The sequence below is a fragment of the Lissotriton helveticus genome, chromosome 8 (genome assembly GCF_964261635.1).
Source record: "Lissotriton helveticus chromosome 8, aLisHel1.1, whole genome shotgun sequence".
NCBI classification, from domain to species: domain Eukaryota; kingdom Metazoa; phylum Chordata; class Amphibia; order Caudata; family Salamandridae; genus Lissotriton; species Lissotriton helveticus.
Genome location: NC_136069.1, coordinates 1217723643 through 1217746699, shown reverse-complemented (window position 1 = coordinate 1217746699; position 23057 = coordinate 1217723643). Strand labels below are relative to the sequence as shown.

The window sequence follows — 23057 nt, the reverse complement described above, 5'->3', positions numbered from 1 at the left end:
TAGTAGGGAGGTGTTGCTCACTTCTGTAAATTCGCAGGTTAAGGTTAAGAATCCAAGCAATCTGATTGGTTGGCAGCAATCGGAATGTTTTGATGTAGCGGCCCTTACTAGTTGCAATTGCCAGGCAGAGAGAGACAGCATTGTAAAGAAAAGTGTTAGAGAGAGGGGAAGGTATTTTACCACAATATTTTAAAAAACAGTTTTATTCAGAGGGTTTGAGGAACTGGATTAGCAAATGAGCAAATTAGAAAAGTGAAATTATATTTTGGGGAAGGGAATTCTGTAAAAAATTTATTTAAAAATTCACAGTGCAAAGACCATGCTCAGTGAAGTCTCCAGACCTAGGGGTTGTGCCCAAAACTTGCTGCCCAAAGCCAAGCGCCTGCAAAGATCCACAGATGGTCCGCAAATAAATAGACAACATAGGTGACAGTCGTCTCTAATCAACCTTTCAATCCCTCCCAAAAAGGGACAGGAAGAGGGCAGAGGGTACACAGAGTAACTCTCTGTGTACCCTCTGTCCCTAGAAGGGGTGGGGTTGGGTAGGGCAGGACGTAAGGGCTTTAGGGGGGACAGGCAAACATTGGAGCTGCAGTTGGTGGTTGCACATAGAGGGGCTGCAGGGATAGGGCACAAGGGAGCATAGGTGCTGTAGAGGGCAGAGGCACAAAGAGAGGATGTGGATGGCACAGAGGTGCTGCCTTGGGGCATATTTAGAGGGGCTGCAGTGCCAGTGCCAAGGTGGCACCCAGGGACTGAAGATTGGGCAGAGGCACACAGAGTGGGTGCAGGGGATGGGTGCACTTAAATGAGACTCAGAAATTGACTACAAGTTATATGGGTACACATAGGAGGGCTGCGGGGGTGGGGAAGGGCAGCATACAGAGGTAGGGCAGAAGAGCACAAGGGGCTGCAGGTATCGGGCGGGGCAAAGTGGCACTCAATGACTACACTATAGTGGATGGGCATGCTGTGAGGCATTAAGGGTGGGGTAGGGCAGCACGCAGGCTGAACTGGGAACCGGGGAACACACAGGATTGCAGGGGGACCGGGGGCACAATGAGAGGATGCATGGAAAGTAGGAGTAATGGAGGGTTCGGTGTCCATAGGCTACTGGGTAACACAGTGGCCGCACAAGCAAATCTTGGAGTACATACAGGGCTTACTTCCCACAGACGGACTGCAGGAGTGGCAGCAGGGTCACACGAAGTGAGGCTGCAAGGCTGCAGGAAGACAGAGAGGCGCTGTAGCTGTATTGCAGCTCATGGATGCATTGCTGGGGTGCAGTTTGCACACCTGCCATCATTTCTATTTCTATTTAAAATTATTTATACAGCGCACGTACACCAGCGGTTTCATGGCGCTAAACTGACAAAGAGCTAAACATGAGGGGAAAGCTCAGATTATTAGTTAGAAAGATTTAGCAAAGAGATGTGCCTTAAGCTGTTTCCGAAACAGTAGGTACGAAGTAGAAGCTCTAAGCTGCAAAGGCAGTGAGTTCCAAAAAATCGGGGCAAGGGTCGCAAATTTAGAGCCTCCCCATTTCTTTCTCCGGAACCGTGGGACCGTAAGGAGGGATTGGGTAGAAGACCGCAGTTCCCTGGCGGGGACATAGGGGACAATCTCAGATGAGATGAAAGCCGGAGCCGTGCCCAGTCGCGCTTGGAAGGTGATAGAGGCAAGCTTGAACTGGACACGGGCACAGACAGGAAGCCAGTGTAGGGACTTTAGGTGGGGAGTGACATGGTGGAATTTAGGGAGTTTGAACACCAGGCGCGCCGCCTGGTTTTGGATCTGCTGCAACCGCCGAAGACTATATGCAGGAATACCTGCATATAGGGCGTTGCCGTAATCCAGGCGGGACACGACCATGGCAAGAGTAATCAGTTTAAGTGCATCAAATGAGAAAAAACGGGACACCTTGCGTATGGTACGCAGTGCCAGAAAGGAAGAAGAGACCACGGAGCTGACCTGGGAGTGAAGGGTGAGTTGGGGATTAAGCTTGATGCCGAGAGTTTTGACTGAGGTTGCGGGGACAGGAGGGGGGCCAAGGGAAAGGGGCCAGAAGATAGGGGACCAGGGGCTGGATGAACCACCCGTCAACACCAGCTCTGTTTTGTCTGGGTTGAGTTTAAGATGATTGTGGTTCATCCAGTCACGGATGTGAATCATGATGGTTTGAAAATTAAGAGCAGAGTCGGGGGAGGAAGAAAGGTTAAAGACAAGCTGGAGGTCGTCCGCATAATTAAACACGGCGACCTCCATTTGTTGCAGTGAAAAAATAAGAGGGGAGATGTATAGGTTAAATAAAAGGGGGGAGAGGGAGGAGCCTTGGGGGACCCCGCACTGAACATTACAGAAGTCCGCAGTGAAGTCACCCAGGCGGACGGCCTGGGTGCGGTCCCTCAGGAAGGAGGATAACCAGACCAGCGCCGTACCCTCGATCCCCGCCGCCTTGACACGGGAAAGCAAGATGGAATGATCCACCGTGTCAAAAGCGGCTGAGAGATCGAGGAGGACCAGGGCCTGAGGTTGATTGGTATCCATACCCTCCCTGAGGTTGTCAAGGACCGCCAGCACTACGGACTCCGTAGAGTGTGCGGGGCGAAACCCGGCCTGGCGGGGGGCGAGGACCCCATTCTTCTCCACGAAAGAGCTCAAGGCAGAAGTAACGTGGCGCTCGAGAACTTTCGCCAGAAACGGCAGGAGGGAAATGGGGCGAAAGTTAGCTGGAACTGAGGGATCAGCGCCCGGTTTTTTCAATATGGGGACAATGATGGCGGATTTAAGTGAGTTGGGTACCACGCCCTGAGAGAGAGAACTGTTAAGAGCGTGGAGAGGAAGGTCAGGACAGCTGAGGAAGATGTGACGGAGAATATGGGCCGGGCAGGAATCTAGTGGAGAACCAGATTTGACGAGTGGGATTATAGCAGTCAAAGATTCTTGAGTTAGAAGTGGGAGGGCAGTGAGGTGTTCCTTAGGGGAAGGGCACTGAGGGTCCACAAAAGAGGGGGAAGGAGGGGGAATGTTGGATTTAATAATGGCAATTTTTTGAATAAAGAAGTGATTGAGGGAGTGACAAAGATCCTGGGAGGGAGTGGGTTTGAGGGAGGTTCTGTCCGAAAACGCCAGATTATGGATAATCGAAAAGATTTCCTTCGATTTGTTTTCGGCTGCGAGTATTTTGGAGGAAAAATAGACGGATTTTGCCTCCAAGATGTTTTTTTTGTAGAGAGTCAAGATGTTAATAAACTCTAGTCGCAAAAAGGGGCAATAGTTTTTCCTCCAAGCTCGCTCCGCCCGGCGAACCGCTAGTTTAGTGGCTTTTAGATCTTGATTGAACCACTGATTGGCATCCTTCTCTCGTTTGGTTGAGACTCGTTTCAAGGGGGCAACCGAGTCACAGCCTGCAGAGAGCCATAGATCAATGGCCTTGACCTGGGAATGAATAGGCAGATTTTTCAGGGAGGGAAGGGAAGTGGTGAGTAGGGAAGCTAGACTGTCCGGGTCCACTCGGCCCCATGCACGCACCCAGATGTTTTTCGGGAGTGAGGGCTTGACCTGAGGGTGGATAAGGAGCGAAAAAGAGATAAGATGATGGTCAGACCAGGTGCAGGGCGAGACAGAGGGGGACTCTACTGGACAATTTAGGGACCAAATCTGGTCAAGAGTATGACCCTTGATGTGGGTGGGAGAGTGAATATGAGAAATGAAATTAAGAGAGTGGAGTGTGTCTGAGAATTCTTTAGAAGATGAACATTCCGCTGGATCAGAGGGCCAAAAATTAAAATCACCCAAAAGCAAAATGGAAGAATTATTGACTGTAGTAGTAGCCAAAACTTCCAGGAAGTCCGGAAGAAATGATAACGCGGATTGAGGGGGACGATAGATAAGTATACAAGTAAGAGGGGGCATGATGGAGGTAGTGCGGATGGCTAGATACTCCGTAGTAGCAATATCTGGTAAGGATAAGGTTGTAAAGGGGAGGTCGGTTCGAGCAATGACCGCCACCCCGCCCCCGGGTCTGCCATTTAAGCGATCAGCGCGGATAGCGTAATATGGCGTTGGAAGAGTAGCCAAGAGGACGGGGAGGGAGTCATCGCAGAACCAAGTTTCCGTTAAGAAAAGCAAGTCAGGGGCATGAAGATCCAGGAGAACCGAAAGCTCATGGGCGTGAGCTACTGCAGACCTAGTGTTTAAATAAAGAGCCGTAAGGGCTCTAGGGGTAGCAGGAGTAGCGCTACCTCTGGGAGGAAGAGAGGGGGCAGGTTGGGGGAGAGGAATGGCAGGAGGGGCGGGTGGAGATAGGCCGAGAGCCATAATGCGTGAGCGAGTGGGGGCGGGTAGTGACCAAGGGCCCTGAAGACAACGTAGTTGGGAAGAGGAATAGCTGGTAGGGCGAGCAGAATGACATGCCCCTTGCCCCGAACGGTCGCGGACGAGCGCAGACGAGCTTGCCTTAAGCGCGCCTTCGGCGCGCAATCGTCGCGCCGCTGCGCTCGTCCGCTGCGCTTCCTGGGGAGGCACATACTTATGGAATGGTAGGTAGGGGGCGGTGGGCGTGGCCTCCGAGGGGGGCGTGGCCTGTCGATCTATCGAGGCGTTTTACACGCCGGTTTCACCGAGGGGTCCGCTTGTCAAGATCAGCGGTTTAGGGTGAGTGCAATTAATTAAAAAGAACACACAATCTTTCAAAGATACAAATTTTAAAAACATGGAGCTCTCTCCCGGCTTTTCGCCTCAGGAGCAGCGTGTTGTCAGGTAGGAGCGCTTGTGATCAGCGTCCCTTAAGTACTGCGGGCGGTGGGCGTGGCCTCCGAGGGGGGCGTGGCCTGTCGATCTATCGAGGCATTTTACACGCCGGTTTCACCGAGGGGTCCGCTTGTCAAGATCAGCGGTTTAGGGTGAGTGCAATTAATTAAAAAGAACACACAATCTTTCAAAGATACAAATTTTAAAAACATGGAGCTCTCTCCCGGCTTTTCGCCTCAGGAGCAGCGTGTTGTCATATGTCCAACACTCCCACAGTCATACCTCCACACAACCAAAATCTTATGCAAACATACCCACTAACATATATGCACCCAACAAAGATCATAAACCAACAAACCCAAAATCATACACCCACACACCCATCCATATACCCAATATCATACGACAAACGTGCCCCCACTGTAGTTCCTTGTAGGAGAACTGGCACATGAGTTCGTAACATACTGCTTTGATTCTTCATCAGCAAGGCAATGCTTTTTGCCATCTGCCTTACTAATCTGTTTAATGAAGACATTTTATTATCATTAAAGACATCGCTAAGAGAATATTGTGGTTTAGTTCTGGTGTCCTCCCGAAAAAGGGGAACGTGTTCCTGTAAAATAAGTCCATGTCCACAGCTGTAGAGGCTTGTGTAAATGTGTACTTTAAAAGCTGTGCATTATTTATTGGTATCTCATTGGAATGATCTAAACTTTGGCCAAAAGTTTACGACTTTGGGAATTCACATGGGGCATTTACGAGCGAGTGCTATCTTTATGGTCACATTCGGGCCCCCTCGCACAGACATAAAGATAGTGAATTCTCAAAGTATTAAATTGTGATGTTTTGTCAAAGTTTAGACCAATCGTCTAAGTGTACCTTTGTGACTCGGAACCGGTAAGTTTGTGAATACCGAAAAGCAGTAAACGTGCTCAAAAGTCAAAGTTACCTTTGTGAATCAATTCCAAAATCTTCAAGCATTTCCAAATTTCCTCATTGTCTTCTGGCCTTAGGTGATTTGAGATTCAACCTTTCAATTGTTTTCCTTTTTTTAATTGAGAAGAGCCCAAGCCCCTTATAAATTGACCTCTAATGTTGGTCAGACTTTGATCAACGTTACTAGGTTATGATGTGCTTTAATATCAATTATTTTCTTTACATTTCCAGTAGGAATACTATTAATCTGCAATTCATATAAACATTAATTGCTGATCTGACTCGTGCTTTAATGATTATGCCAACTCATTGATGCAAATATGTTTGTTTGTGGTTTACCTGATACTCATCATTTTCTTTTACAGACACATATTGCTTACTGCCCAATGAAAGGTAGGGGCCCCAACACACGCAGTGACTTTCTGAAGTTAGGACTTATTATGAGTTATGATATTGGAACAGCGCTGATGTACTCATGTGTTGTTTCTTCAACAGGCAGTTTTTATCAGGAAACTGTTAGAATATTCACAAGCACTGGAATCGGACTTTCTTCATGGCATCATCATCACTTTGGGCATTATCGTCATAGAACTAATTCGTTCTTGGTCATTCGCACTGAACTGGGCATTAAATTACAGAACAGGAGTGCGATTAAAAGGAGCTGTGCTAACCTTAGCGTTTAAAAAAATTCTGAAGTTGAAGAATTGCAAAGATGTGAACGTTGGTGAAGTAAGTATTACACTAATTGTTTTCATTTTTTGTGTAAACCTTGATATGCAACTACTTAATTTGGTTACTCGGCAACCTACCTAACCAGATCAGCCTCACTGTAATGATTCGAAGTTGCTGTTTTAGACAGAAAGGATTACTAGGTACAGTACTCCGATACCATGTACATTTCAAAACAATGCCATCATAATCCACATGTTGTTCACAGTGCCCGAGAAAATACTGCAAAAACTAACCATCCATTTTTAGCACATGCCGTCCCTACAGTTGAATCAGCATTACCTTGTCTCCTGTACTCAGGACCACTGGAATTATGCAGGAGAGGAGGAAGAAATTATGCGACAAGGTTGACTAAATTATGTAGCAAGAAAATGAAAAATAAGGAGTGCCGCTCGCAGTCGGATTTGGGTCTTTGGATTCCTGCATCGCCGCATCTTAAGGAGCTGAGCTGCCCTTGCTGGGATGCCGCCTCTTCCCGTGACTCCTCCCCTTCAGCTTCTAATCTGTACTTTAGGCGGTCCCAGTGCGCGTTAGCGGGACGCGTGTGCGGGACGCAGCGCGGGACGAAGCCCGGACAAAGGGCGGGCCGTCTAAGACTGGACTGGCCTTTGCCCCTTGTAGGTTATATCATTTTAAGTCCGTTTTCTGCAAATAACCCGCCATTATTTTGCATAGGGCTGTTTGTTATCCTTCTTTATTTCTGCTGGGCCAGTTGTCTCTCACATTACACTTAGAAACATTGAGGCTCTTGTTTCTTATGTGGATTAAATCTGTTCGTGTTTTCTGTTGATAGTCGCTATTGTTTATTTTTAAAAGTCATGTCCACCCGTGAAACTCGCAGCCAGGCTGCGGCTGGAGCAAAAAAACAAAATACTCACTAGGACCTTAGACAATTTTATTTTACGTACTAACACTCTAATTGATGAGGGTATTGTCCTCATGGAAAGGAGGGTTTCACAAGACCTTCTACATGCCAAAAGGTTGTCACTAGGGAGTATAGCTTCGGCACGTACTCCGACCAAAGCCTTGAGTAATTCTGATCCACTCCTGACGCATGCTGACCCTGTGTCTCCCAAAACTACTGGGCCCCATTTACCCCATATAGACCCTTCTCCCGGACCCTTATTACTATCATCTTTAACAGCGCCTCCCCTTGTTAACAACTCATTCGTTATATCTGCTATTGTCCACAGAGTGAACACGCAAACCGAAGGGGGCACAGTGGAAGGTGTAACTCTCACCTCTAATCAAACATCCCTTCAGGTGACCAGCGTAATTACAACTAACCAGAACATGATGGGTTGTTCGGGAAATATGGCCTGTGCTAGTAACAGCACTGAGGAGGGGAGGGTTTCTATGGGAGTCCCAGCAGGGAGAGAAAAGGTACAACGCGAATCTCATCCCCTGCCAATGGGTATTCCAGATGAGACAGTCTCAAATATAAGTCTGGTCAGTATCCTTGATAATAGCAGCTCCGATGAATCTTTAGAAGACTTAGAGGACCAGAATGCTCCACTTTTAGATTCCCTAGTGGCCCTTATTAGGTCTTTACTTTTGCCCCTGGAGACTAGACTCCAAGGTATAGAACATCAACTTCAGGCCCTCCGTCAGGAACGAAATCCTAAGGGGGAAAATAACGTACAAGGGACCTCCGAGACTGCAGTTCCAACTGGTAATTCTTCATCCCTGATCAAGATTCAATCTGAAGGACCTAACCCCACCACTAAGAAATGCCCTCCTCAAAACACCATCCAAAAGAGTAATACAGATGGATCTATCCAGCCAGCCCCCAATGTCTCTACAAAACCCCAGAAAGCAGCAGGCTCATCCATCCTAGCCTCTAACCCTCCAACATCTCAGTTAGAGACACCCAGGGTACGGCGGAATATTAGCTTACCACCTGACGCCTGCCCCTATGTGCTAGTTTTAACAGGCGTCCCGGAGCTTGCACCTGCCACTTCTGAACCCTTTTGGGCACTTAAAAATAAAGTTTGCCATTGGCTAGATAGAAATTTTCCACCCCCTCCTAATATTAACAATAAATTGCTTATGGTGGAGAGAGCGCCATGGGTAGGTGACAATAAGAAAAGTCTACAGGGAGACTGTGTTTTGATTACATTTGAAGACCCACGACTAGTAGAGTATATTTGCTCTGGGTCCCAATGTAATAACGATGCAACGATTAAGGTTAAACCCCTGTCATATTTCTATATGTCCCCGGAACATCATGATAAAAGGTGGAGTTGGTTGAGGGCCCCCAATTACGATAGAGGTAGGATGAGACCCGAACAACTGGGGAGGCAGTACCCTTGTAATTGGGGCGGGGATGATAACGGAGGTTGGAACGTAATACGAAGAGGGGCAGGGAGGCCCTTTATTGGTGGTAATCGGATTAATGAGGGATGGCTGGGTCCCCAGCTTGATTATCCTATCCCTTGTTACAATCGTTTCAATGGTCAGGAGGGAGTTGATTGACTCCCACACCAGTCTTCTGGACGATTTGGAAATAGAGAAGTGTTAGTTACCCCTGGGGAACAATTTAATTTAGCCGTGGAAGGTACAGTTATCACTGGATTCATTAGTGAAGGTAGAGGAGAAATGGAACCTAGGACTTTAGTTGAAACCAGGGAACTCCCACTCCAGTCTATTAGTCGATCTGGAAAGAGAGAAGTGTCAGTTACCCCTGGGGAACAATCCAATTTACCCATGTTGGTATAGTTAACACAGGATTTATCAGCGAGGGTACAGGAGAACTGGAACCTAGTACTCCAGCTGTAATCAGGGAACCATCTGCACTCTCAAATTCCATCAACATCTTGTCATGGAATATAGCAGGATTAAAGAAAAATCTTGCCAACCCAGATTGGAATGATTTTATTAATACCTTCCATATATGTATGTTCCAAGAAACCTGGTGTCTCTCCCCGCAATATAAAAATGGTTACTCAACCTTTTCTATTCCTGCAGTTTCGGTGGGGAAAGGTCGCCCGTCTGGTGGCCTGCTAATATGGGTAAAGGTGTCTTTGAATTGTACTGTTACCTCCCACATAAGTGATTCTAACGACATTCTGCACATCACCCTTAAGAATCAGTCTGGGGGTCCTACCTTTGAACTTTTTTGTATTTATGCTAGAGGCCTTCAGGGCGGGCGCTCCTCTCCAATAATAGAGCTGCTAGATGTGAGGTTATTACATCTTCCTCCCAGATCTAAAATACTGGTAGGGGGGATTTTAATTGTACTTTTGAACCCCTAGACGATGAAGAGGTATTGGGTTTCAACTTAGAGAATTGTAGACAGTCTATACCTCCCCTAGCTCTCACACCCATTAAGAAATGGACTGCCAGAGCAATCCAGTTGAACGCTCTGGTATTAGAACATAACTTACGGGCTCTCAATGGTCGAACTATGTCGGATCGCGATGGGGCAATGACCTACAATAGGCTAGGTTGCCCATCTCGAATTGACTATATTCTTTTAGATATACAATCATGGGCTGACCTAATTGATATGGAGGTTAGGCAGTCTTCAGATAGTGATCACAATCCATTATGTATGAAAATCCATTGGTTAAAAGGGATTGATATTAGTGGAAAACCAGAGATGATTACTAAAGAAGTTTTCCCTACAAATGATAATCGGAAATTAAAATGGAATGTGGTCAAGTGTGATGAGGAGAAACTCCAAAGCATCAAAGAGTTGGTTTTAGAAGAAACCAGTAGCCTTACTGCTTTGGTCCCAGCAACATTTAACTATGCTGGACGTAGCCTGCTAGTCTCCTATAAAAACCTAATAACTAAACTAGGAACCTTTTTCAGGCAAGAAGCCCCGGGGGAAATCAGGGTTTAACCATGAATCCTCTAAGAGTAACCCCTGGTATACGGCAAATTGTAGGAAAAAAAGGAAAGCGATCACTCTAGCGATAAAAAGCAAGGACCCTGTGGCTGTCCGAGTGGCCAGAAAGGAGTACTCTGATAGTATAACATCAGCAAAGAAAGATTGGGAGGAGGAGCACTGGCAGCAGCTTAAGGCCGCAGCCTGCGGGAAAAATTCCATTATTTTCTGGAAATTAATTAATGCATTTGACAGACGGGGGGCAGCACCAATTTTAAACCATATAACCGAACAGCAATGGTATTCCCATTTTTTAAATCTATATTGTGAGGACAGTTTGAAAAGCTCGACAATATCCCCAGCTATTGAACCACAAAATAAGTTTTGCGTGAAGCCAGGTTCTAAGGTAGACCTATTCTCCCAGCGAGAAGTTCAGGACGCTATCTTAAAAATATTACCAGGGAAGGCAGCCGGGCCAGATGGCCTCCCGGGGGATTTGCTACTGCATGATCCCAAACTATGGGCAGAGTTCATAGCATGTTTGATGAATTTGATCCAGTATGGTCACCCTGTCCCAGAATCCTGGAAGGGCGCAGAGGTCATTACCATACATAAGAAGGGTGAAAGAGATGACCCTGCCAACTACAGACCGATAAGTCTAATAGATACCATCCAAAAGGTAGTTGGCAGGGTCATCATAAATCGCACCGAAGCCTGGCTTGTGGACAAGGACATTTTGTCCCACTTCCAGGCTGGGTTTAGGCGCAATGTCGGTGCAATGGACCAGGTCTTTCGTTTCTGTGCAGTCTGTTGGAAGTCAGTATTAATTGCCAAGGGTAGTTTATACTTGGCTTTCATAGACTTGAAAACAGCATTCAATGTCATCCCACGCGCCAAACTCTGGTCAGTCCTATTTGATATGGGTTTCCCCAGCTATTTGCTGCAGTTTATTATTAAACTTCACGAGGGGAACTATGCTAGGATTCGTTGGGGAAGTCAGGGCCAACTGACAGAGAGGGTGCCGGTCAATAGAGGAGTGAGGCAGGGATGCGTGATGGCTCCAACCCTGTTCTCCCTCTTTATAAATGGGGTGGTGGACCATTTGAGGGAGGACCCCGCTGATGCCCCCGTCCTTGCAGGCGAGAAAACACCTACACTCCTCTTCGCAGACGATACCCTTTTGATGTCTAAATCCCCCATGGGTTTGCAAAAACTGCTCGATCGTTTTTGTATTTTTTGTAAAGATCGAGGGTTGTCGGTAAATACCTCCAAAACAAAGCTGATGGTATTGTCCGCCAATAAAAAACATAGGAAGGTTAACCTCTCGTTGAGTGGCACTCCTCTTGAGGTGGTGGACGAATTCGATTACCTCGGAGTGAGACTTAGCAATAATATGAGTTGGAATTCCCATTTCTCTAAAATGGTTTTAAACCTTAAAAGGGTCTCTGGAGTGATATTAAAGAATCAGCGGCTCTCTATTAGCAGACCCATAGCTCCAACCTTAGTAGTCTATGAGGGGAAAGCGTTAGCAGCGGCAGTATATGGCTCCGAACTTTGGGGTGCGGAGAACACTAAAGCATTGGCAGTGGCTGAAAACAAGTTTATAAGAGATATAGTCTCGCTGCCTTTATCGACCCCCTGAAACCACTCTTTTTAGATTTGGGCAAAAGAACGATTACTGACTTAGTCCAAATCCACCCCTTGTTATATTGGGTACGGCTTAGAAGGACCCCCGAACTTTCCAATTATGCTTTAGTGTTGGATGAGCTAATTAGTTTGAATGTAGCTAATAAAATAAAATGGCTCAACAATTTAAAGAAGTTGGTGGTATGTATAGGTCTAGGGGATTGTTGGACTTCCCAAACCCCCCCGTCAAAAGAAATCGTTAAAAAACTTTATTGGGATTGGGTTGTGGCAAAGGAATTAAAGAACCCAAATTGGGGTCCCTTGACAAATATCTTCCTTGACCACAAGCCCCTCAGGAAACTAGATTCATTTTTGGACTTTATTCAGACCCCCCGTGATAGAACTTTGTTTCTGAAACTAAGATATGGTATCCTGCCCCTTAATTCATTTAAGGGAGGGTGGAAGGGTTGGAGGGAATCTGACCAAAAATGTCCAGCATGCTCTTGTCCGAAATAATCTCTTGGTCATTTTTTGTTTGCATGTGTTGCATATAAACAGACGAGAGCAAAATGGCTGAAACCTGTTTGTAGGGAGCTTGGAGTTAGGGACTATAGATCAGCAATGCGTATAATTCTAACCAACGCTTCTTCTATGTATATTGTTTGTGGGGTAGCCAAATATTTGGCGAGTGCTTGGTTTATCAGGTCGAAATTGCTATCCAATGTTTGATTAGTTCCTCTGAGAAAAGAATCTTTTATCATGTCCCTTTTTAACGTTTTATGGATCTGTAATACTTGTAAACATTGTTTTATGTATTTTGTATGCTTGAATGTTTGTACTTTTATGAAATATCTTTCGAATAAAGTATTACAACAAAACGAAAAATAAGGACCAAATGTGGAGCATTTTGTGATAGTAATACTTAATAATGTTGCAATTTTTTCACGTTAACATTGTTTGGGCAAAGCTTTCACCTCATTACTGCCAGTTGAACATCCAAAAACAGTAATAAGCAACCTAAAGATGACCAGTCAACCTTTACATTGGGGCTTCCACTGGGCGGCAACAAGGGTCACTGCAGCATTAATAACTTTTGACCCGTTTGAGGTAGAAACTATTTTGTTTGTTAAAATTAGCCCTCTGAAAATCATCAATCTGTTGTCAATTGACCCTCCAAACTGCTGCTATTGTTGATCTAGAAAATGTTGAATCAATCTCATCAGCAGCTGGCAGAAGGGAACTAACCTTATGCAGGATAACATTAGGCCCTGTAGTGATTTGTAAGTGCAAAATGGAGCCCATTCCTTATGAAAGCTGCACTTCATGAGTGTTTAGAGTTTTGCAACCTGCTCTGTTGAGAGAAATGCCTTCCCGAACTGTGTATCAAGGAATGCTCATAGTAACTGATTTCTTGTTGCAAGATGGATGGGAGACTTTTGGTCATTTAGTGTCAAATCCAACTGACGAAAGAGGTTGATGCAAGCCGCTATGAAGTCAAGGGCTTCTTCCTCTGAAAGAGCCTTCAGGAGGCAGTCGTCGAGGTACAGGTACACTTGGTGACCCTGTTTCCTTAGGAAGTCTACCACACGGTCTAGACCTGTGCTTCTTAACCTTAAGACTTATAAGGACTCCCTCCCAAACATTACTGGATCCCGGGAACTCCAACTGAATCATTATTGGAATCTGGGGACCCCCCACTGAGTCATTACTGGAAGCCCGGGACCCTGACCTCATCATTTTCAATGATTTGTACCAGAATCTAGTGCACCCAAACTACAGAAACAAGCATTCATTCTGCAAATACACAAATGATTAACAATTTTATTTAATTCACAAACAAAAATATAAAAAAATCAAATTTTAATGGTAAGGTTGAAGCTTTTATAAATTCAACTGAAGCCACTCATTGTCCAGTATTACATTCAGTTTGATACATTAGTACGGCTCCCACGAATCATTCTGAGGATACTAACCTAATTTTCGATTTATGTACACATCATTAATCTGTTAATATGATTTAATTATCTGAGCAATACCCTGAGTAGGCTATGCAGAACCCAGGGGTCCCCAGAACACAAGTTAAGAACCACTGGTCTAGGCAGTTTCTGAATATCTGTGGGATGGATTTCAGGCTATCAGTGTTTGAAACTTTCCACCCTGCTTGCTTACTACTTACTTACTTCCCGTTATGCTATCTGGCATGTAGGGCAGCAATGAAGACCTCCACTTCTGTTTGCCTTGGGCAACTTTCTGTATGATGCCCCAGCTGTGGTTAAGGTTTTAAATGTCTATTTCCACAGTTCGCCTCCAGGTGCTCTTTGGCCTCAATCAATCAATCAATCAATCAAGCGTTTGTTAAGTGCAACTATTTACCTGTAAGGGTCTGAAGGCCCTTGGGCTGGGGGGGTGCAGGTTCCAGTCCATTAAGGAGGGGGTCCGTTGAAGAGCCAGGTCTTGAGGTCTCTTACGAAGATGGGAAGCGATGTTGTCCGTCTGAGGTGGAGTGGAAGGGAGTTCAAGGCCTTGGCCGCGAGGAAGGAGAAGGAGCGGCCTCCCAATCTGGTTTTTCCGGTGCGTGGGACCACGGCGTAGGAGAGCTGGGCTGATTGTAGGGTCCTTTGCGGTGCGTGGAATTTAAGTCGGCTGTTCAGGTATGCTGGTCCGGTGTTGCGGAGAGCTTTGTGTGCAGGGGTGAGCATCTTGAAGGTGACTCTTGTCTTGATGGGGAGCCAGTGGAGTGTGGGCAGGTTCTGGGAGATGTGGCAGTGTTTTGGCAGGTTGAGGACCAGTCTTGCCGGGGCGTTCTGGATGTTCTGTAGCGTGCGGGTGAGGTTTTTGTGTATTCTGGTGTAGAGAGAGTTGCCATAGTTGAGTCTACTGGTGATCAGGGCATAAGTGACTGTCTTTCAGTGTTCAAGGCTGATCCATGTTAAGGTCTGACGTAGGCGGTGGAGGGTGTGGAAGCCGGAAGACGAGCCTGAGTGGCGGTTCATTTTGAGCTCGGAGTCCAGGATGATTCCAAGGTTGTGTGCATTGTCCGTGGGGGTGGGCGCGTTTCAGAGGGCGGGGGGCCACCTGGTGTCGTTCCAGGAGTCGGGGTTTGGGCCCTTGATGAGTACTTTCATCTTGTTGGTGTTTAGTTGTAGGCAGCTGTTTTTCATGCATTTGGCGACAGCTTCCATGCCTTCTTGAAAGTTGTGTCTGCCAGTGTTGAGTTCGTTGGCTAGGGAGAGGATGAGTTGGCTGTCGTCTGCGCATGACACAAAGTTGAGTCCCCAGATGGGGGCGAGCGGAGCCATGTAGACGTTTAAGAGCGTTGAGCTTGAGAGACGACCCCTGAGGGACTCCGCAGGTTGTTGGTGTAGGGTCCGAGAGGAAAGGGTGGAGTCTGACCCGCAGCGTCCTGTCGGAGAGGACGGAGCTGATCCAGTTGAGTGCCTTGTCCTGGATCCCTGCGTCGTGAAGTCTGCGTATTAGGGTGCGTTGGGAGACTGTATCGAAAGCCGCTGAGAGATCGAGGATGATGAGGGCTACTGTTTCTCCTTTGTCTAGTAGTGTGCGGATGTTGTCTGTTGTGGCGAGGAGGGCCGTTTCCGTACTGTGGTTTTTCCTGAAGCCGGATTGGGAGGCGTTGAGGATGTTGTGCTCTTCGATGAATGTGGCGAGTTGGCTGTTGATGGCTTTTTTGATGACTACCTCAGGGAACAGGAGCAGGGAGATGGGTCTGTAGTTTTTGAGGTCGGTGGGGTCAGCCGAGGGTTTCTTCAGGAGGGGTTTACCTCAGCATGTTTCCAGTCGTCGGGGAATGAGGCGGTCGCGAGAGAGCGGTTGATGGTGTGGAGGAGCATGGGTGCGATGGTGTTGGCGGCTCTGTTGAAGATGTGGTGGGGGCAGGGAGCCCCGGAGTGGATTGACTTAATCGTCTTCAGTGTGTCTTCGGTGGTGAGGGCTGTCCAGCTGTCAATCGTTGCCTTCAGGGTGTCGAGGGTGGTTGGTGGGGGTTCAGTGTGTTAGTTGTCTTCGTCAAAGTTGTTGTAGATGCTCTTGATTTTGTGGTGAAAGAAGGTGCTGGGTTTGTCGCAGAGGGAGGGATGTTGGTAGGCTCGCTGGTGGGTTGGGCGAAATCCTTGGTGATGTTGAAGAGTTCTTTGCTGTTGTGTGCGTGTGTGGAGATTTTGTCTATAATCGCTTTTTTCCTCATTTTTCTGATGAGTTGGTGGTGGGCGTTGGAAGCGACTCTGAAAATGTTGTGAGTTTCTATGGATTTGGTGTTTCTCCAGGCCTTTTCAAGGCGGCGGCAGGTGCATCTGGACTCTCGAAGTTCGGTGGTGAACCATCTTGCTTTCTTGGCATGGATGTTGTTGTTTTACTTGAGGGGGGCTATGGTGATGGCGCTGTTGGAGATCCATATGTGCAGGGTTAGGGCTGCTGTGTTGGGGTTGTCATTTTCCGCGATGGTTGGGGTGGAGTTGCTGAGTGAAGAGGTGAGCTGGTCGTCGGTGATTCGGGTCCAGTTTCGTCGTGGGAGCAGGTGCTGGAGTCTGTGGATGATGGGCATTCTGAAGGTGAACTGGAGGCATCGGTGGTCAGTCCATGGGAGTTCGGTGGTGTGGCTGAAGCTTCCTGTTGTGAAGAGGGGGTCGAGGGTGTGTCCTGCTGAGTGCGTGTGTTCGGTCACGATTTGGCGGGATCCAATGTTGTGGAGGTTATCCAGGAGGGATGTGGTGTTGGGGCCCAATTGGTTGTAGATGTGGAAGTTGAGGTCTCCCAGCAGGGTGTAGTTGGTGGATGCGATGGCATGCGGGCAGATGATGTCCGTGATGGAGTTGGTGAACTGTCTGCTGGGTCCCGGGGGTCAGTAGATAAGGGTTCCCCGGAGGGTGGTGTTGGGGTTGGTCTGCATCTTGAAGTGTAGATGTTCCATCATGTCTGTGGGCTCGTCAGGGAGTGTGCTCAGGCGGAGTGTGGATTTGTGGATAATGGCGATTCCTCCTCCTGGGCGGGTCTGGCGATCCTTTCTTGAATCCCTGGAGAATGGCAATGGCCCCGAGGTGGTGTTGGTCCAGGTTTCGGTGAAGAACGCTACGTCCAGGGTGATGCTGTTGAGGAGGTCCCAGATGCCTGTGGCATGTTTGTGGAAGGATCGGACGTTCAGGAGGATGCATTGCAGGGTCTTCGGTTCGGTTGTGTTCTTGCGGTCGGGTTGTGCTGGGTCCGCTTTCCTGGCGGTGCTGTAGGTTTGACAGCAGGGATGGCAGCTGAAGGGTTCATGGATGTCGGCTGGTGAAGCTAGCTTGCAGTTGTTGTTGCAGCCTGTTGTTTGGTTGTAGTGTTGACGGTGCAGAGGTCCAGGGGTCCTGGCACTGGTCGCCGTCGGGTCGCAGATGGGCACAGGCGGCCTTGCCTTAGGCGCAGCAGCGGTCCGCCCGCTGTGCGCAGCCGCACACCGACCGCCATTATGTAGGGTTCGGGGAGGGCTGGACAGCTGGGGGGCGGGAGCGAGGAGGGGAGCTGGATTGGTCGTGCAGGGTGAGGGGCCGCGGGGGCAGCAGCGGCGGGGAAAGCGGGCGGGAAAGGGAGGAATTAAGGAAATTGGAAATTGGAAAGAGTAAAACTGGAGAAAAAGCAGGAATAAGGTAGATAAATAGCAGAAATGCTGAAATGTGCTGAAGGGTGAAAAAAGAAGAGTACAGAAAAAACGAGTGAAAAGCGGATCGAGAGGAAGGAGACAGAGGTCCACTGGACCACCAGGGATGAGGCACAGGGAGACCTGCGGGTGGAGGAGGGCCTCGAACCAACACCAGAGAGTGCAGGGGCAGGCCTCCCTTAATGGTGGGGTTGCAAGGGTGCCTTGGCTGGTCCAGTGGAGAGCTGTAATTGTGATGGAGTCTTCATTCTTTTCTGATGGTGTGACCTAACCCTCTCCATACTTTTCTCATAATCATTGTGTCCATGCACTCTTGTTTGCATTTGTTGAGCAGGTCCTGGTTGGAAATTGTTTGCAGCCAGCATTCTGATGCATTCAAGAGTGAGACAGAACCCAGCTCTGGTAAAGCATCAGCATGTTGTTGGTGCTGTACTGAGATGACCTCCACACATTGTTCAGCATCCTAAAGGCATTCCTGGCCTTGTTCAGTCTGTTCTTGATGTCATTGCCTGCCACTCCATCATGTCTGATAGTACTCTACTTAGATGAACTCTTCAGTCATGGCTAGGTCCTCGCCATCCACCTTGATTGGTGAACGGTTTGGAATTTTGAGTGCTGTTACTTTTTTCAGGCCCACTTGCTATGCATAGATTTAGAGGTGAGACATATTTTTCTGCATATACTGGTGTATGTGAGAGAGGAAGGCTAGGTCATTCGCATAGTCAAGGTCCTCCAGTTTAGAGAATACCGGTGCATCTGATGCCCATGGCTTGGTCTTCTGTTCATGACTAGGTTGGAGAGCAGTGCTGACATCACACATCCCTGTCTGTCCATAGAACCTTTGACTTTACTGACAGAGAGCAAGACCTTATGCTTATGTACATCAAGGTCCCATTGTCTGTCCTGATCAAGACAGTCAGGTCCACTAGTTGCAACAAGAACACCTGGAGGCCTAGTCTGATTGTAAATAGCTATAAGATGATTATGTGGCCTGAATTTCCTGTGTCTAATCAGAAACCCCTTGTGGACACCTCCTGCATGTGAGCTCACCAACCTTCCTTTAAAGCATTCATTATCATGACAATCCTGTTCGCTGTCGGCTGGAAGGGAAGGCCCGCTTGAGGTTGTCCAGAAACCTCCACCATAGCAGAGCAAGCTTTAGGCCTCTGGAAATATAACTCCATTTGTCCCACGAGTCTCTGAAATATGCCTTTTTTGATCTAGCTCTTGCTGAATTAGTCTCATCAGCAGTCGGCAGAAGGGAACTAGCCTCATGCAGAATGACATTAGGCCCTGTAGCGATTTGTAAGTGCTAACTGGAACCAATTCCTGATGACAGCTGTACTTCGTCAGTCTTTGAAGTTCTACTAAGAAAAATGCCTTCCCAAATTATATCTAGGTCATCTACTAGGAGCTGATTTCTAGTTGCACAAAAGAAGAAAAACATTTGGGCAATTAGTGTAAACCCAGACGAAAGAAGTTGATGCAAGCCGCTGGGGAATCACAAGCTTTTCCTTCTAAAAGCGCTTTCATGAACCAGTTATCTCGGTGAGGCACAAGACTATCATTAATGACATTGCTACATTGCACTTTGTTGCAGTGGCCAGAGGGCCAGACAAAGACAAGATACATCATACATCCTCATCCTAAGACCTGACTGGGTTGTACTCCCCATGTTTCCTCCCGAAGGGGTCCCTATATCTTGGAGGGCCTCGCTATGCAGTTTTCACCCCACTCCTGGTGTTAAGTGAGTCCCTTCCATCCACACCTCTGCACACCAGTACATACAAAGCAAAGAGCAAACTCTGAAATGAAGAACCGGGTTATTTAAGACCCAGCGGCGCCAGGGGAAACGCCCTAGTCTCCGGGTCCACCTGTCTTAGAGTACAGAGACGCGGGTACTTCTTGGTGACGTCAAAGATCAATTTTATTAGCTGCAGCCTGTAACAGAGATCCTAGAAGTACAACACGGTGTATGTTCTCAGGAGACTGCCCTCTTACAAAAACCAGTCATCCCTTTTTATACCAAATATTATGCTTCAGGCAAATATTCCTAATTTACAGTTGACCACTCACATGTTTTCACAAGAAAAAGGAAAGGCAGGATCATGATGACAAGCCCATTTTTCAGTTTGTCCAGCCCATAAGCAATTATTGGTCAAACCCAACATTCTTCATCAGACAGGTCGATCGAACCCACCATAAAAACGGGCACATCCCCATCGTAAACGGATCATAAAGAAAGGAGCAGAGACAGGTGTGAGCAAGATAAGACATAGGTATGCGCAATAAAAGGTTTGATGGTGTTTTGTGCCTCGATCCGTAATGTTGATCCGCTACCGGGAAAGGGACTGGTTCAACAAGTTTGGCTTCAGGCAAGAGGGTCGCTCGCTTAGGTCATTCAGAGGACAGCTAAAGTGTACGTGTGCTTGGAGACTCGTTCGGCCACTGTCGCCAGCCTATGTGAGGGCAACCATAAAATGGCTGCCGTACGCAAGATGGAACCCGAGGGTTCAGAACGGACTCCCTGATTTCGTGGTGATTTTGTCACTCGAATAGGGCGAAAATACTCATACATCTTGCACTCGCCATATTCGGTCTGCTGATACCAAAATCGTCATGATAAGAAGACTTTTATAACAAGGTTCAGAATTTCAGTACCTCAGACCCTCCTTTTGCCCTTACATAGGCAATAACCTAAACCCATGTCAGTCTGAGTCCAGGTCTATACTCATCAGATCATCAAGATGTTGCTGTAGCATCATCCTATTACTTAGCACGTCTCTTGATAGAGGTTTCCTTACACACGATGTAGCACAGAGACCACCTATAGCAGGAGCACACTGCACACAAAGACAGAGCAGGAAAAGGATGGCTAAGATCACCCCAATTACCATCAGAGTCTTCCATCCCCACGTGGATAACAGTCCCCAGAACCATCCCATCAACGACCAATCTCCTTTATCCACGTGTATAAATTCGGAGATTTTATGCAGTTTGGAAATGGCCTTGTACACTGTCCGAGCATTGTCTGGAATGAAAACACAGCAACTTGATTGGATCACTTTACATACCCCACCTCGATCTGCAAGTATCTAGCGCAACCCTGTTCTGGAGAGTCATAAGACGATCCGACTGGAGCTCAGCAGTCAAGTTACTAAGGGCACCGGCAGTTTCAACTACGGTGGACTCAACCACTCTCGTCAGTTGTCGTATGTTCCTGCTGTTCACCATAGGTCCCCAAAACGGCAGAAAACCCTTCAAGAAATCTCCCAATTCTTGTCCTGCAGTATCTTCCTTACTGAAGACACCTCTGGCTACTCTTGTCTTGTGGTAATCTGCCGCGGCTGTGTAGGTGGGAGGCAACAGGAACGAGACAAAACATGTGCCGGAGAAATCAGGGGGCAGCCATGTGTATGCTCTATCATAACAGATGAAATAGGTACCCTTAGCTGCTAGGAACGGTGGGGAAGTCTGGGACGAAAAAAACATACGTCTCAGTGCAGATACTACTCCCTAACTGAGCTCTCGGATTCTTGCCATTACCTTGCAGACAAAGATGACCCTGATGGGGTACAATCCAAATCGGAGAGGATCTTTTCGCTTGCTGGTTCTTACTCGGACTAGCTCCATATCCGGTCACGTTCCATCCAATATACGCTAGTGTCTCATCTCTCGGGATAGCCTCATAGGAACTAGCTCCTTTAATCATATCGACTATTCCCTTAACTAGAGCACTATTCCTTGGATTATCCTTCACAGAACGTAGGGGGTGGATTTCGCCAGCATAGATGAACATCGTTCGATACGCCCATACAGAACCATTGTAGCTAAATGGCAGGACTAGATAAGGAATACCTTTATCAGTAGTATGAGGCATAAGACCACACACCCAACAGTTAGTCGTGTTCACTACTAATTGGTGTTGGTGCAGAAGCTGAACGAAAGAGTTATTAACGAACTCCAATCTTCTAACGGTCTCATGTTCAGGCAGAGGATGAAAAGAATGCGAAGAGACAGTAGAAGAAGGTATGGGTTGTGTAGTGCATGCAAACGTCACTTGAAAAGAGAATATAACATATTCCATTAAAAACATCATTAAGCTAAGCAACATGAAAACGCACAAAATTAAAAAACATTTTCTACTCATTATTTCACATATTTTGGCTCTAAAGTTTGTTTCTTCAACAGGTCTCTCCATCTCGAAAAACTCCATCCTCTAACCTTGCTGTTCGCGGAGGTAGGGTGTTCCGTGCTAAGGAATGCGTCTGTCAGTCCAGGGAACGCCCTAGGACCAACCAGAACCGTCGACCTTGTGTCTTCGGCTTGCACTCCAAAGACTTGACGCCGCGACCCTACAGCTGAACCCTGATGGCGGTTCGAAAAACAAAAATCGATCAAAACAGTTTCTCAGATGGGAGAGCTGATCTTTCAAAAATAGTAAAGAAAATGATTTTTATTTTATTAGTCCCATGACTCTTGGTCGCAAATTATAACGGTTTTTGCCGGGCACTGTGTGATCGCAGAATAAGAGTTCAGGTTCAGTAGTGTCCAGTCGCACTGATGGTGGCACGGCTTCTTGCAAAAGATCGTCACTTTCACGCTCGGAACTTGTCCCAATTAAACGTGCATCGCTCAAAGGCAGAAAACGAGGCACAGTTTCGGTCTCAGAATCAGGAATGCCCTCCTGGACCCACTGGTCGTACGGCAGAGGCAGAGGAACCCTCTTACAATGTACGCCATGGATCCAGTTTTTCTTCCCTTGCACTCATACTGCAGTTCTCGTAGATAAAAGCACCAAGTATGGACCGGTCCAGCGGGGCTGATCGTTCTTTGTCCGTTGAAAGTTCTTGATCAGCACCCACGATCCGGGATCGATTGCATGCCCTGGATCTTCAGAAGCCTGAGGCAGTGTATCATGAACCTGTTGGTGTAAGACACGCAATTTAGCCGTCAAATCATGCAGATAGTCAAGCAATACAGGGTGTTCAATCTCGCTGAATTTCGTCGGCCTCGGTACTCCCCATATGTTTGCCGGCCGACCAAAAATTACTTCATAAGGACTAAGTCCCACTCGTGAATGCACAGTCATCCTAGTCGACAAGAGTGCTAATGGCAAAGCATCAGGCCATGTAAGACCAGAGCTCGCTTGTATCTTGGCCAACTTCAATATGAGGGTGCCATTATAGCACTCCACTAGACCAGCTGATTATGGGTGATTTGCAGCGTGGAATTTTTGGCGGATTCCTAACCCTTCACACACTCTCTTCATCACTTGGCCCACAAATTCACTCCCATTATCACTCCAGACCATTCTCGGCAAACCATACCTAGGGAAAAACTCCTTGACAAGTGCTTTAGCTGTGGACAAGGCAGTATTATCTTTTAGGGGTATTCTTTTACCCATCTTGAGAAAGCACAAACAACCACTAGTACGTATTTTAGGTTGTTGCATCTCTCCATGTGGATGAAATCTAGCTGCAAAACCTCGAACGGATACGTCGGAGGCGCAAAATGACCAGCTGGAGTTGGAGT

The 23057-nt window shown here is 47.2% G+C and overlaps 1 protein-coding gene across 3 annotated transcripts in view; it reads left to right on the top strand.

Moving 5' to 3' along the window:
• Positions 1 to 23057, top strand: part of LOC144773252 (ATP-binding cassette sub-family C member 5-like) — a 2136031-nt gene that overhangs the window by 421553 nt on the left and 1691421 nt on the right. For all 3 annotated transcript variants that reach the window (XM_078658154.1, XM_078658153.1, XM_078658155.1), the window contains exon 5: positions 6184 to 6417. In XM_078658154.1, coding sequence (XP_078514280.1) covers positions 6184 to 6417 — 234 coding nt within the window. The remainder of the gene's footprint in view (positions 1 to 6183; positions 6418 to 23057) is intronic.